Source organism: Gossypium arboreum, chromosome 12 (genome assembly GCF_025698485.1).
Source record: "Gossypium arboreum isolate Shixiya-1 chromosome 12, ASM2569848v2, whole genome shotgun sequence".
NCBI classification, from domain to species: Eukaryota; Viridiplantae; Streptophyta; class Magnoliopsida; order Malvales; family Malvaceae; genus Gossypium; species Gossypium arboreum.
The window spans coordinates 97,527,547-97,542,437 of NC_069081.1; the positions used below are offsets into that span (position 1 = coordinate 97,527,547).

General features: G+C 34.0%; 1 protein-coding gene and 1 long non-coding RNA gene across 6 annotated transcripts; one reads left to right on the forward strand and one right to left on the reverse strand.

Annotated features, from left to right (window-relative positions):
- Positions 1 to 1,203: 1,203 nt before the first annotated feature.
- On the forward strand, positions 1,204 to 3,669 carry LOC108477277 (uncharacterized). The gene is made up of 2 exons (XM_017779783.2): positions 1,204 to 1,512; positions 2,839 to 3,669. Exons 1-2 carry the CDS (start codon positions 1,285 to 1,287, stop codon positions 3,487 to 3,489), a joined length of 879 nt encoding a protein of 292 aa, XP_017635272.1. The 5' UTR covers positions 1,204 to 1,284; the 3' UTR covers positions 3,490 to 3,669.
- A 4,097-nt stretch (positions 3,670 to 7,766) lies between these two features.
- On the reverse strand, positions 7,767 to 11,560 carry LOC108477030 (uncharacterized). 5 transcript variants are annotated; one of them, XR_008275726.1, is made up of 4 exons: positions 10,959 to 11,559; positions 8,776 to 10,056; positions 8,472 to 8,651; positions 7,767 to 8,309 (listed from the first exon to the last, which is right to left on the reverse strand). It is a non-coding gene; the product is annotated as an uncharacterized LOC108477030 (long non-coding RNA). The 5 variants fall into 5 exon arrangements; XR_008275729.1 differs by having other exon boundaries at positions 7,767 to 8,296; positions 8,472 to 8,637; positions 10,959 to 11,555; XR_008275728.1 differs by having other exon boundaries at positions 7,767 to 8,296; positions 10,959 to 11,554.
- Between the last annotated feature and the right edge of the window lie 3,331 nt (positions 11,561 to 14,891).

The following is a 14,891-nucleotide window of genomic DNA, read 5'->3' on the forward strand; positions in this document are numbered from 1 at the left end:
GAGTTTTAGTATTTTTATTCAGGCCGGGCTTGGACAAAATTTTAGGTCTATTTTTCGGGCCAGACCCGACCCGGACCTAGCAAAGGGACATAAAAATTTGGTTGAACTCGACCCAAATTTGGACAGGCCTGACCATAAATACCTTTGGTCAAGATTGAAAATTTAAAAATTAAAAATTATAAAGACTAAAACATCATCAAACTAAACTATAAAATCTAGTTCCATGGCTTACAAAATAGCGATTGATAGCAAAATTTGAACTAGTAAAAAGTTGACTTGTCTTTCCAATCTAAATTTTAAAAAATTATTGACATATGATAAGATAATTTTTAAGAGGGTAAATTGTAAATTAATTATGGTTAACTTTTGTCATTTAATTATTAAAAGTTATAAAATGATAACTTAACTATTAGTAAGTTTCTTCTTTGGCCACCCAACTATGAATCGTTACAAAATGATTATTTAACTATTCAATTTTATCTTTTTGTCATCAATTAACCAATGTAAAAATAAAAATACTAAAAAGTTTAAAATAGTAAAATGACAAAAGACAAAATTAAATAATTAAATGATCTAGTTGATAAATTTGAACCTTTTCATATTTGGGTGTATAAAAATATATATTAAAACAAACAATAATTAAGTCGTAATTTATCCATTTTAACAAATTTGTTTTGTAGAGACAATATTGAATATTCCTTTGTAAAATATTGGTTAGCAACATACTAGTCCGCATCGGGGCTGTTTGGTAATTCGAATATTCTATAAGAGGTGGTGGGCCCCACTCATAATAGAAAAAGGCGTTTCCATCAAACATCCCAGTCAAGGCCACGTGTTTTTCAACATTTCTTTGCCACGTGGTAAGTTACTAGTCGATCTTGATTTCAATCATTAGCCCCACCACTAGGATTAGGATAACAACAGCAAATTCCAGCTCTAATCATCGTTTAAGAAACAGTAATCAGTTTTTGAAATTAAATTAATTAAAAGAAATAAGTTGAAAACTAATGTCAGTATGTTTTTCAAGCATATCCATACTGCTTCTCCCCCATCCCTTCTTGAATTGTATTATGAGGTTGCTCTGACTCACCAACCAATCATCACTTGCCACGGTAGCATCGACCCCACCCTTTCTTTCGCCGCGGCGATTTGTTCGTCCACTTGGGAGAGATGGGTCCTACGTAGGATCCAACGCGCTTTGCTATATAAATATGGGTACCAACTAAACTCTTGAGCATCTAATATTTTTTGGCAAAATCCTAAACCAACCCCGTCGGCGGTGGAATGGAAAAGGCGCCAGTGACGCGACAGAACTCCGATGAAATCGACAAGTTCCTTGACGGAGCGGCCAGCTTTGCAGATATGATGTTTGGGTTCATCGACGAAAGCAATGATTCCGAGGAAAATTTAAGGGACTTTGTTGTCGATGACGAGGTTGCTAACAATGATGAAGATCCTAGTGAGATCGAACAGAGGAAAATTTTCTGGGAAGCCCAAGAAAAGCTTCTTCAGGTAAACGCTGTTCAATATAGAAAATTAAACATAAAAGCGTAAGTAATTCATCTAATGACTAAAAAAATTATATCAAGAATATATATTATCAAAAAAATCTTAGATTAAACTGCACAGATCCCTGAATAAAATTACAGTCTTTGTTATTATAACACTCATCAATTTAAACTCTTTATTAACGGTAATCTTGAACGTTAAAATGTTGTAGCATGTTTGTAGAGGAAACAGATTAGTTTGTAAGCTACATAGAATAGAGACCACAATTACGTATGGTTTTGAATTGAAACTGAAAGCATACCAACCATATATATAGATGGTGAACCGACCAGATCTCATGAACCAGTTGTAGAAAGCGATGCTCTTTCGCTTCTATATAACCGGGCCTGAATATCTTACAACTTGGCCCACATGATTTTTATTTTTATTTTTCACGAGCAAAATTAGTCCTAAATTTCCAACATTGGAAATGAATATGCTAGTTGAATTTGCATATAAATCTTGATATTTGACTAATCCATTGCTTGGTATTGGGTTAACCTTCTCCCTCGTGGTCACAAAAAACAAAACCAACTTTGATGCCTACTAGTGTGAGATCTGAGTGGACCTCTTTAGCTCCCCAAGAGGAGTAACATGTTGGGTTCGATGTACATTTGATGTGCTAACAACCATCAGATCCTTGCCTCTTAGACATCATTTAACTTGTTTATGTTGTTTTGTTCTATGTCCAATGTCAGCTTCAAATCGTTCCTTCTTTGCTAGCATACTGTAGCCCAGAGCCTGATTATAGAAGGCGTGCGGTTGTTAATATGTAAAGTTTTGCATTCATGCCAAGTTTTTGTATCATGCAAGTTGCTAGTGATGATTCATTGTACATCATGAATTTAATAGAACCTACACCAAATGGGGACCACTCATCTGCTTCCACTCTTAGGTACCTACACCAAGTAATCAAAACCAGATTTTTTAAGTCCTCAAAGCCCCACCTTCAAATTTGCTGGATAACTCCAACAAGAAGTTAAATATCATCCTTAAGAACGTTATGAACCATATGATTGGGTTTTGCCTTTTGGCAGATAATGTGCCATTTCACCACAGGCTTATCTTAGCTTAACCTGTTTGGGTCTAATTATGCCAAACTGAAACCGGTCTCTTTGACCAAATCTAGATTTCCACCATACAATGCAAAGGGTTCAAAGAACTTATCATTTCTGTGTAAGCTTTTAATGTTTCTTTTTCTTTTTTAAAGAAGATTAGTTTATATATTCTTACTATAAGATTAGTTTAGAATTTTGAAGATTGGGTGATAAACATTTTTCGTTGACGCAGGCAACATTGTACCGAACGACTTCTCTAGAATCAAGAATTCGACAAGCTACAAAAGAAGCATTGAGGGAAATAGATGCAGTGGGAGTGCAATGCACTTGCCGGAGACCGGCGGACGGAGGATGCCGGAACTGTTTGCAAAGGGAACTATCGATTCGTCTCCAAAGCGTAGATTTTGATTGTTACATATGCAATTCTAAGTGGAGGAGCTCCCCCGAGATTCCGTCGGGGGAGCACACGTATTTAGAAGTGGTAGACAAATCAAAGGCCAAAAAGCGGGAGGTGAGGGTGGTGATCGAGTTGAATTTCAGGGCCGAATTCGAAATGGCGAGGGCAAGCAAAGATTACAACAAGCTAATCGCTGTGCTACCGGAACTATTGGTGGGCAAAGCAGAGAGGTTCAAAGCACTGACCAAGATACTATGCTTGGCAGCCAAAAAATGCATGAAAGAGAAAAAGATGCACTTGGCTCCATGGAGGAAGTACAAGTACATGCAAGCCAAGTGGCTGGGAACATATGAGAGAAGAACGCCAGCACCCTTGGCCGTCGGATATTCAGACCGGCAGCAAAAGCCCAAGGCTTCCATGTTAACTTCTGATCTGCGTGAGAATTTGCCTGCCTTGCATTACACTGCTGCTGAAGTCGTGTGGTGAATGATAGTGAAAAACATGATTTTTGATGGCGGAATTAAAAAACCAAATTTAAGTTTTGATGGGTGAGCTTGTTTTGTTTTAGCAAAAGTTTTTCTACTGTATAATATATAATTAAGAAGTCAATGTAAATATACCAACTTTTAATAAGATGCAAATGTGGAACACTGTTTCAATCTTGTAGATTTTTATATTATTTACGGTATTATCACATACTAACCAGTACCTTCTTTTTTCAATTAACAATTTAAAGTGCATTTACATTGCTACTAGAGGTATGCATGGCCGGGTGGCCCGGCCTGCCCGAAGGCCCGCCTGAAAAATGGGAAGATTTGAGTAAAAATATATGCCCGAAAAATAGGCTTGGACAAAAAACAAGGCCCGTTTAGAAAATGGGCCGGGCCTCGGGTAAGATTTTTTGACCCGACCCAATTTTAATATTAAATTATTTTAAAAAAAAATTTATTTTTAATTTTAAGTAACTTTAGTATTTTACTTTACTCTTTTGTTGTTTTAATGTTATTTTAATATTGTAAAACTTTTGTTATTAATATAATTTAGTTCTTAATTTAATTTTAATTTGTTTCAATTTTTCAATTTTAATATAATTAATTTTTATTTTATTTTTAATTTATGTATTATTTTAAGAATTATTTTAGTCTTATTTTTATTTGTTTTTGTTTTAATTTTTGTTTTTATGTTTTAAATGTATTTGATTTATTATATTTTAAAGTTTTTATTTAATAAAAAAGCAATTTTTTTTAATATGGTCAAGGGGCTCGGGCTACAATTTTTTCCGGACGGGCTTGGACAAATTCTAGGCCCATATTTGGGCGAGCCTAGCCAGGCCTTGAAAAAGGTCAAATTTTTATGGGCTGGCAGAACCAGTGCTCGGCCCGGCCCATGCACACCTCTAATTGCTACCCTCTTTCTTCACTTTGGCATAAATTATTGAATTAGTTACTTTTGTTTAATCTAAGTTATTTTTAGTCGCTTTTACAGTTTAATATCGTATTGTAACATTTTGAGTCACTGAGCCATTAATCGTTATTAATGGTGTAAAGATAAACTATCATTCCAAATAAAAATTGTAGGTTAAATCATACAATTATTCCCCATACTTTTTTGAACAATTAAAATTTTTTCTTTATTTTGCATTTTCTTCTGCTTTTCCCTCTGTTTTCCTCCCTTCTCCAATTCTTTTAACATATCAAATAGGATAACACAAACCCTCTCTCTTCTTATCCTCTCTAAAACTCTCGACTCTCATCAAATTCAATCTCTCACTCACCATGGCACAAACCCTTACACGTGCCACCACATCCACCCTCACACACCACATTACTCTATCCTTTCTCCTCCCTAAACGCCTCCTATCCTCCAAATCCATCACCCATCCTCCCATCCCTTCCCTCCTCTTCTCCTCTCGCCCTCTTTCCCACGTCGTCCAATGTCTCCCTCTCGCCCCCCACACACTTCACCTCTATTCTGTGCCGCATTAATCGCTCTGGAAACTCCACTTACTCTAGGTCGAACTTCAGCAACCGACTGCCGACTGAAATGGCCTGGCTATTTTCGGGTTATGATTATGAGCATTGACTTATCGTTATGGATAAGCTCGATGAAGAAGGAGCTATTAAGAAGGAAATGATTGATTGCTATATCAAAACCCTTGCTAAAGTTATCAACAAGTTTCTTTTTTGTGATTTTTTTTGTGGACTCTTTTGGGTGTTTGGATGCTGAGAACGTTTGAGAAAATGGGAAGGAAAAAATTGGTTTAATTTTGGAAAGGAAGATAATATCTTGGGTTTTTTTATTACCCATTTTTTTGGTTTATTAAGATTGTTTATGATACATTTCATTTCAGGATTTAATGAGTTATTTTCTTTTGCTTACATTATTAAGGCTTAGTTTATATTTTAAGACCGTCCTGTTTGATATTTATTTATTATTTGATACGTTAAAAGAAATGGAGAAGGAAGGAAAACAGATGGAGAAGCAGAAGATAATAGAAAATAAAGAAAAAAAAAGTTAAAAGAATATAAAAAAAATTTAAATTACTCAAAAAAAAAATATAAGGACTAATTGTAAAATTTAATTAAACTAAATTTTTTGTTTGAAATGATGATTTAACATGGCATGTCAGCTTACCGCTACACCATTAACTACAATTAATGGCTCAGTGACTAAAATTTTACAACACGATAACGTAAGTAACTAAAACGTAATAATTCAAACATAAGTGACTAAAATATAATTTAAGGTAAACAAAAGTGACAATTTTAGTAGTTTACTCAAAAATAAAATAATGAACATTATTGATGAATTGAAAATTTATATCTATCTTTATTTATAAACCTATTTTTGTTAAGAATGGCTTGAATTTTAAAGCCGAAGCAAAAATTGCTTCACCAAACTGTGTGAGAAGCGGGCTTAAGTTCTCAAGCTTTAAAATCCCTTGAAGTCATGCACCAATCGTGGGCAAAGAGGGCTGCAAGCCATGTTATGTTAAATGGCTATTGTCTTCAACGCCATCTAAATTACTATTTATAGGTCTTAATTTTATGTCATGAGATACATCATTTTTTAGATTGAACTAGTTAGTGAATAATTTGATAGCAATTATATAAAAGTTTAATTTTTTTTCGAGTGTGAGTTGTAAATTTTTCGGGTTGTGTTTTGAGTGTTAAAACATTTGTAATCTTCACCTTCTTGTTATAGTAAAATTTCTTATCATCTTTGCTCAATGAAGTAGGTTTTAAAGCCCAACCACGTAAATCCTTGTGTCCCTATTATTTCTTCTTTTCATACTATATTTCTTATTAGATTTTTTATTTATTTCCGATAAATTTATTCATGGTCGTACTAATATACTTGATCCGATCCCATCTTCAACAATTTTTTTAACTATTAATGGATTTCTATTAAATGTGTATATTGTCACAATAGCTTTCAAGTCACTAGATAAAATTTTGAAAAACATAGAAATGCCACCAATTTTTTTAGTTAGATGTGATTAGTGGTGTATAAAATAATCTTTTAAAGAGATTTTAAAAGCAATATAATTGTTAAATATTGAAACCAAAGAAAATATTTTAGATTTGAGAGTTGATTATGCATATTTTAGAAAGGTCAATATTTTCTTGTTGTGTTTAGTAAAATCTAGTTTTCAAGATCACATGTGTTGTATGTGATACATGTTTCTATTATTATTATTTTGTATAACATTAAATAAAGTAGGTATATATAATGTTTAAAAGATGGACATAATGCATATCTATATTTTTGATAGGGTATGATGATTTTTAGCACTCCAATTTTATTTAAAAAAAGTCATTTTAACTCTTCATTTAATTTTTCATCTGCTTTATCTCTAGAACTTGTATTTATTGTCAAATCATCCCCAAATGGTACATGATGATATAGGTGTTTTGGTATATACTTAAATGTATATGTTAAGATAATGATTGAAAAGATAAGAGAGAATAAAATGCTTCAAGTCTGTCATTCTTGCTGCTACAGCTTCATTGTAATATAATGGGTAGGTAGTAACTAATTAGCATACTTAGTACTTAATTACAAGGAACTAATCCCTAAATACTAGGAGCTGTTATAACAACTACCAGCTTCAACACTCCCCCTCAAGTTAGAGGGTGATATATGTCTACCACTCCCAACTTGGATATTAAGTGTCAATGTTGTTGTATTGCTAATCCTTTGGTGAGAATATCTGCACGTTGTTCCTTTGTTGAAATGTGTTCAGTTTTCATTAAACCTTTCTGAATACTTTCTCTCGCAAAGTGGCAATCGATTTCAATGTGCTTGGTTCTTTCATGGTAAACAGGGTTTGCTATAATTTGAATTGCAGCTTGACTGTTACAATAAAGCACAGCTGGCTTATTTTCTTTGATCCCCAATTCTTCAAGTAATCCTTTTAACCATTTCAACTTTGCAACAGTAGATGCCATGCTCCTATATTCTGCTTCTGCTAAGATCTTAAGACAGTGTTTTGTTTTTTTTTTTATTTCCAAGAGATTAAAGAACTTCTAAGCTGTATACAGTATCCCGTTGTTGATTTCCTAGACATAAGGCAAGATGCCCAGTCTGAATCTTAGTATGCAATTAATATTGGATCTCCATCAGAAGCAAGTAGAATTCCTTGTCCCGGATTGCTTTTAATGTATCTCACAATTTTCAATGCAGTTGCATAATGAGATTTCTTAGGCTTATGCATGAACTGACTCAAGTGTTGTACACCATAAATAATGTCTGGTCTAGTGTTTGTCAAGTATAAAAATCTCTCAATTAGTCTTTGATAAATTGTTACATCTGCTAAAACTTCATCATCATTTTTCAACTGCAATGTTTCATCAAATTCTACTGTTGTAAGCTTTTGATTCTGCTCTAATGGAGTGACTGTTGATTTTGCTCCTTTTAAATCGACATCTTTAATTAATTCAAGAGCATATTTTCTCTGATTTAGCACAATGCCTGTATCTGACCTTGATATTTCAATCCCAAGAAAATATTTTAAACTCCCAAGGTCCTTCATCTTGAAATTCTTGTGCAGTGTACCTTTTAATTCACTGATCAATCAACTGGCATTTCCTGTAATCAGCATATCATCAACATATATTAACATGATGACTTGTTTGGATTCTACACTTTTTGTAAACATGGAGTAGTCGTGTTACATTGAATGTATCCATGTGAAACCAACGTTTCAGTTAACTTCAAATTCCACCGTCGTGAAGCCTGTTTCAAGCCATAGAGAGATTTAAGCAATCTGCAGACCCTATTCTCCTCCTGGCTGCAAAATCCCTCTAGAAGAGTCATGAACACTTCCTTTCGTAAATCACATTGTAAAGAAGCATTGAAGATATCTAACTGATAAAGTGGCCAATGAAAAAGGGTTGCAAGAGTAATAACAATACGGACAATGACTTGTTTTTCTAATGGAGAGAACGTGTCTTGAAAGTTAATACCTTTCTTTTGATTATAGCCCTTGGCGACTAGCCGAGCTTTGAACCTTTCAACTGTGCCAATAGAGTGATATTTGACCTTATACACCCATTTACAACTAATGGAAGTTTTCTCAGGAGGTAAAGAGACTACTTCCCAAGTGCCATTGGATTCCAAAGCTTGTATTTCCTGTTGCATAGCCTCTATCCAAAACTTATGTTTAACAGCCTCAAAATAGGATTGTGGTTCAACAAAGTGTGATATGGTGGTAGCAGTATTATGTATAGAAAGGTAAATGATCATAAGAAAGAGTAAGAGGATACGAACCTTGTATCGTAAGTGAAGAGGATGAAGAGGATGGAGGAGAACATACAAAGTCTTGTAGCCAAGATGGTCGTGTAATGGTTCTTGTGGATCTTCGAAGAGGAGGAGATGGATGTAAAGGTGGAAATGAGAAAGGATCCAAAGCGAAAGAGGAAGAAGAAAGATCAGATGAGGTAATGGGATAAAGTATGGAGGGTTGGAAAGAAATGTGAGTCTTCTATGGAGCCAAAAGTAATTATGGGAAACATCAGAGTAGCAGGAAATAAAATTTTAAAAGGAAAAGTAGTCTAATGAAATGTGACATTGCGATTAACAAAAAATTTCTTTGAAAGAAGATCAAAGAGAATATACCCATTTTGAACTAGAAAATAACCAAGAAAAATGAAAGGAATAGATTTAGGGGAAAACTTATCATGATAATGAGGTACGGTGGCATAACATAAGCAGCTAAAAAACCTTAGATGATTGAGAGATGGAGGAGTTTTGTGGAGTCTTTCATAAGGAGATTTCCAAGACAAAACAGAGGTAGGTAAACAATTGATAATGTAGCAAGTTGTTAGCACATATTCGTCCCAAAATTTAGAAAGCAAATGTGAGTGAAATTTCAAGGCTCTAGCAAGTTCAAGGAGATGGCGATGTTTACGTTCAGCAACCCCATTTTGTTGTGGAGTATCGACGCATGAGCTTTGACGGGTAATACCAAGAGAGGTGAAAAAATGTGTGCAGGTAGAGTTAAAAAATTCAGAACCATTATCACTCTGAATAACCTTGATATCAGCTGAAAATTGTGTTTTTACAAAGGCAACAAATTGTTTAAGAGTGATCACTCTTGGTTCGTAAAAGGTATACCTAAGTCATTCAAGTGAAATCATCAACTATAGTGAGGAAAAAACAATGACCACTATGAGTTGAGATTTTATAGGGTCCCATAGGTCAATATGAATTAAAACAAAAGCATTAGTAGTTTGAGTGTGACTATGAGGAAATGGCAATTTAGTTTGTTTAGCTAGTGGACAAATAGAATAAGAAGATAATTCATTAAGATCATGTAAAACAGATTTTAATTGAACAAATTTTTTTCATTATGGAAACAGAGGTGTGACCAAGGCGAGCATGCCATACATGTGGATCATTATGTAAAGCCATAAAAGAAGTAACAAGGGGCAAAGAAATATTGGCAGATTTGTGAGGATAAACAAGACTGGAAGAGAACTGATGTGGGTGAAAGTAGTAGAGATCAGCATGTTCTTTACCAATCCCCAATATCCGTCCACTGCAAAGGTCCTGTAAAAGGCAAAAGGAAGGGTAAAAAGACACAAAACAATTAAGGTCTTTAGTAAGTTGAGAAACAGAAAGCAAATTATAATTAAAATCAGGTATGAGTAAAACATTAGTTAGCTTATAAGTGGGGGAAAGGATATGATGGCCAACATAAGTAACAAAGGTTGATTTCCCATTAGGCAATTGAACACAAGAGCTGTTAGGAGCAAGAGCAACAGAAGAATTCAAGCATTGAAAATCAAATGTCATATGGTTAGTAGCTCTTGTGTTAAGGATCCAACTAGATGATGTAGAGGAATAAGGTGTACCAGCCACGTGAGCAGTAGCAGAAATAGATAAATCCTTCTGCAAAATAGTCAGAAGTTGCTGGTACTCTTCCGAAGTTAAAGTAGGAACAGATGGAGCAGATGGAATCACTGGTTCAATTGAATCAATCGAAGAGGTAACATTAGTAGCAACTGATTTCTTGCGAGTGAACTTAAAATCAAGAGGAAAACCAATCAGTTTATAACAATTTTCACGTTTATGACCCCAGACATGACAGTGATCACAAGCGCCAATGAATCTACGCTTGGAACTACTATTGGTAATAGTCGATGAGTAAAAAGCGGTAGGTTCAGATGCAAAAAGTAGTGGAGAAGAGATTTGACATTGAGATTCTTCCTGATCAAGCATGGAGTACGTTTGATTGACTGAAGGCAGCGGTTGCATAAGTAATATTTAACTACGCACAGCAGAATAGGAATCATTGAGGCCCATTAGAAATTGAAAGAGTCGTTGTTGAAGAAAAGAGACAGATGTAGTTCGAGCATTTTCACAATCACATGGAGAGCAAGGTACTAAAACATTATACTGATCCCATAAAAGGAGGAGCCGTGTGAAATACGTGGAGATAGAAGAAGTACCTTGAATGTGAGAAGAAATAGTATAATGGAGATAATAAATTCTGGACCATTGACTTTGTTGTATCATTCTTGAAGATTCTTTCAAACAAGGCAGACACTCGAAGCGAAACCAATACCAACTGAAAGTTCTTGGCAAACACTGTTAAGGATCTAAGAGAGGATAATAACATTGTAACGGTCCCATTGCGGATGAAGATCAGCTGGAAGATCAGCCAGTGAGCAAGCGCTATCAACAAATCCAAGTTTGTTTTTGGCAAGAAGAGCAATTTTCATTGATCGACTCCATATATTGTAATTCTTAAAGCCAAGAAGCTGATGAAAGACCAGTAGAGTGCTAGGAATATCAAAAGGGTAAAGATAAAAAGGGTGATGAAAGTCAATGACAAGAGAAGATTGATTGAGTGCCATTGAAGAAGATGATGAAGAAAAGAAGTAAGGAACCAAGAAAAAATTGAACCTAGGTCTTAATACCATGTTAAGATAACGATTGAAAAGATAAGAGAGAATAAAATGCTTTAAGTGTCATTCTTGCTGCTACAGCTTGATTGTAATATAATGGGTAGGTAGTAACTAATTAGAATACTTAGTACTTAATTACCAAGGAACTAATCCTTAAATACTAGGAGCTGTTATAACAACTTATTTATCAGCTTCAATAGTATAAAAGTCTTGATGAATTAGTATCTTGTGATGAATATGGTACATGATGATTTTGAATATCGGACATGGTATGTTTGATTTTCATTCTTGAATTATTTATCAATGAATGGTTATCTTAGTTCATGGTTAAAGTAATGAAAGTTTTGATGTTGAATTGTGTATGTATGCAAATATGAGTTAGGCTAACCATGATTGACATGGTTGAATGGAATACTTGGGATTAAATATGTTTTAAATGATAATTGATGAAGAAATGTGGTCCAACTTGGATAGTTGATGGTTATGTAAGCCATTGATGTGAATAATGTGCCAAAGTGTTAGTACAAATCTCCGGTGAGAAAAATCTCAAACTCATGAATGGAACTCGAACAAAAGAAGAAATAGGACAAGGCTCCAAGATGTGTATCAAGCCACTATCTTTAAGGTTATATTCGCCCCCACCTATCTTCAGTGTGTAAACAAGTTCCAAGCAAATTAGCCTCAAGGATACAATGAAGCTAATGACTATTTGCGTTTTACACTAACGAGGATAGCCCACTATGCACTAAGTAATGTATGACAAGAAATTCAATTTCTATAAAGGATTTCTACAGTAATACTTTATAGAATAATCTAATAATATTAGAAAATGAAGGAAGGAAAGAAAGAATATTAGAATTTGTTGGTATAATTTCCAAATGAAATCTCATTCCTATTTATAAGAATTTTCATGTCTCTTCATAGAGATATCTTTCATCAATAGGTGTCTTTCTGAATAATAATGTCTTTAAAATAAACATATAATTATTCTTTTAATTATAAGTATTCAAATAATATTATTTAAATAGTTTTAATTCTTTTTCAAAAAATCAAATAATATAATCTTTTGATTAATTACACCCATTCATTTATAGTTATTGGAACACTATAAATATTTGAAAATGTTCCAACAATCTCCCCCCATTTTAAAAATATTTTAAATTTTGATCTTCTTGGAAATCAATTTGCATACATGAAGGTATCTTACAATTGAACCTTCACTTAGTGAAAACATGTTAAAGTTAATCGAAATTGCATGGTAGACTAAGCTTTGAACCAACTATTTCATTTGATTAACCGAACATATCTCACACAATGATTTCAACATCGGTCAATGCATAGTATCTAGGGACACTATTATGGCCATGTGCCTATGTCCTCTTTTCATGAGTGCTGTCAGAGCCAAGCCCTTGAGCTCCTAGAAGCGGCCACACTTCTACTCACATAGGTAAATCCTATCAAGAGTGTTCCAGTAATTATAACACTCTAACATATTTATGTTATAGGTCCATTAAGAGTACATTACTCATCCTTCCCTTACAATTATAGGTACCTAGCACTTTAATCTTAGGATGGATTTATTTATAGTGCTAACAGTCACATACTAATGATGTACTTTGTCTCATTGAACTCAAAACTTGACTTTATACCAAGCGTTAAGTAGAGTTTCCATCATGGGTGACTCTAATTAACGGGCTTGAGTCCTATCCCTTTTGAGGTCCTTTTTACTACATCTCTAGCAAGACTTTTTGTCAAAGGATCTGCCAAATTTTTACTTGACCTCACATAATTAATAGTTGATCACTCCATCAGAGATTAATTGTCGGACATAACTATGTCTTAATCCAATGTGTCTAGACTTTCCATTATATACTTGGCTATATGCCTTTGCTAGAGTAGCACGGATAGAAATAGGTGGAATTGGCTTAGGCCATAAAGGTAAATCATAAAGCAAATTTCTTAACCATTCAGCTTCTTTAAATGCAACGGCTAATGCAATAAATTCTGTTGCCATGGTGGAATCAGTAATACATGTTTGTTTCTTGAAACCCCAAGAAATGGCTCCTCCACCAAGAATGAAAATCCATCCACTAGTAAATGCATGATCTTCCAAACTTGTAATCCAACTAGCATCTGAATACCCTTCTAAAACTAGAGGATATCCATTATAACACAATCCATAGTTAATAGTTTTCTTTAAGTACCTAAATACTCTATTCAAAGCTTGTCAATGCAAACTACTTGGATTACTTGTATACCTACTCCATTTCCCAATAGCATATGCAATATCTGGTCTTGTACAAGTCATTATGTACATAAGGCAGCCAACTAGACTTGCATATTTCAATTGATCAATTGTCCTACCAGCATTAGATACTAATTTTATTTAAGGATCCATGGGTGTAGATGCTGGTATACAGTTGAAAAGATCAAGCTTTTTAAGCACATTTTCAATGTAATGTGATTGTGATAAAGCTATAGTGCTTTTGCCTCGAGTTATTTTATTCCCAAGAATAACATCTGCTACACCCATATCTTTCATAACAAAGTTGTTTGACAAGAATTTCTTTGTGTTTTCTTTTTGTTCCAAATCTGTGCCAAAAATGAGCATGTCATCTACATATAATTATGACACCTTTTCCATTTTCAAATTTGATATATATACATTTATCTGATTCATTTATTTTATAGCCATTAGCTAAAACAACATTGTCAAACTTTTGGTGTCATTGTTTTGGTGCTTGTTTAAGTCCATTGATGTGCGTGATAAGTTTTATATTTATGATTGATCGTACTTGAAAACTAACTATTATCACGATAAAGGCAAGCGCACCTATCGAACAGTAGTATAGCTTACAGCAAGACCGGAATGTCGAACCCATAGGAACTAAAAGTACTAGTAGTAACCTTCTTTTTATTATCTAGCCTAAAAATAAGGGGATTTGCTTTATCTAAACTAATTAACTAAACTAAGAATGCACAGGAAGTAAATTGGGGAAATACTTTTGGGAAAACTAATTGATTTAGACAATACCCAAGAAAGAATCCGCCTAGACTTCACTTGTTATTTGATTCATAATTAGATGATTTATTCACTTGACTTGATCCGTAGAAACCCCTAATTTATATTATTATCTCTCTCGAGACTAACAACGTCTAACCCTATGTTGATTAATTGAAATCTCTTTTTAATTAAAACCCCTAGTGTTGCATTAACTCGATCTATGGATTCTCTTATTAGGTTTGACCCTAATCCGGTAGATTTATGTCACCCTAGGGGTGTTCAATCGGTTAACCGACCCAAAATAACATTAACCGAATTAACCGACCTTTCAAACTTTTTAACTGTTAACCGAACCAAAATTTTTTCAAAAAAATTAACCGAACTGAAATTTTTTCGGTTAATTCGGTCGGTTAACTGAATTAACCGAAAATTATATATTTTTTTATTTTTTATTAAAATAAGTATAAAAT

Coding starts and splice junctions, on each gene's coding strand:
- LOC108477277 (XM_017779783.2), top strand. CDS start 1,285: ATGGAAAAGGCGCCAGTGACGCGACAGAACTCCGATGAAATCGACAAG. Junction 1,513..2,838: donor CCCAAGAAAAGCTTCTTCAG/GTAAACGCTGTT, acceptor TCGTTGACGCAG/GCAACATTGTACCGAACGAC.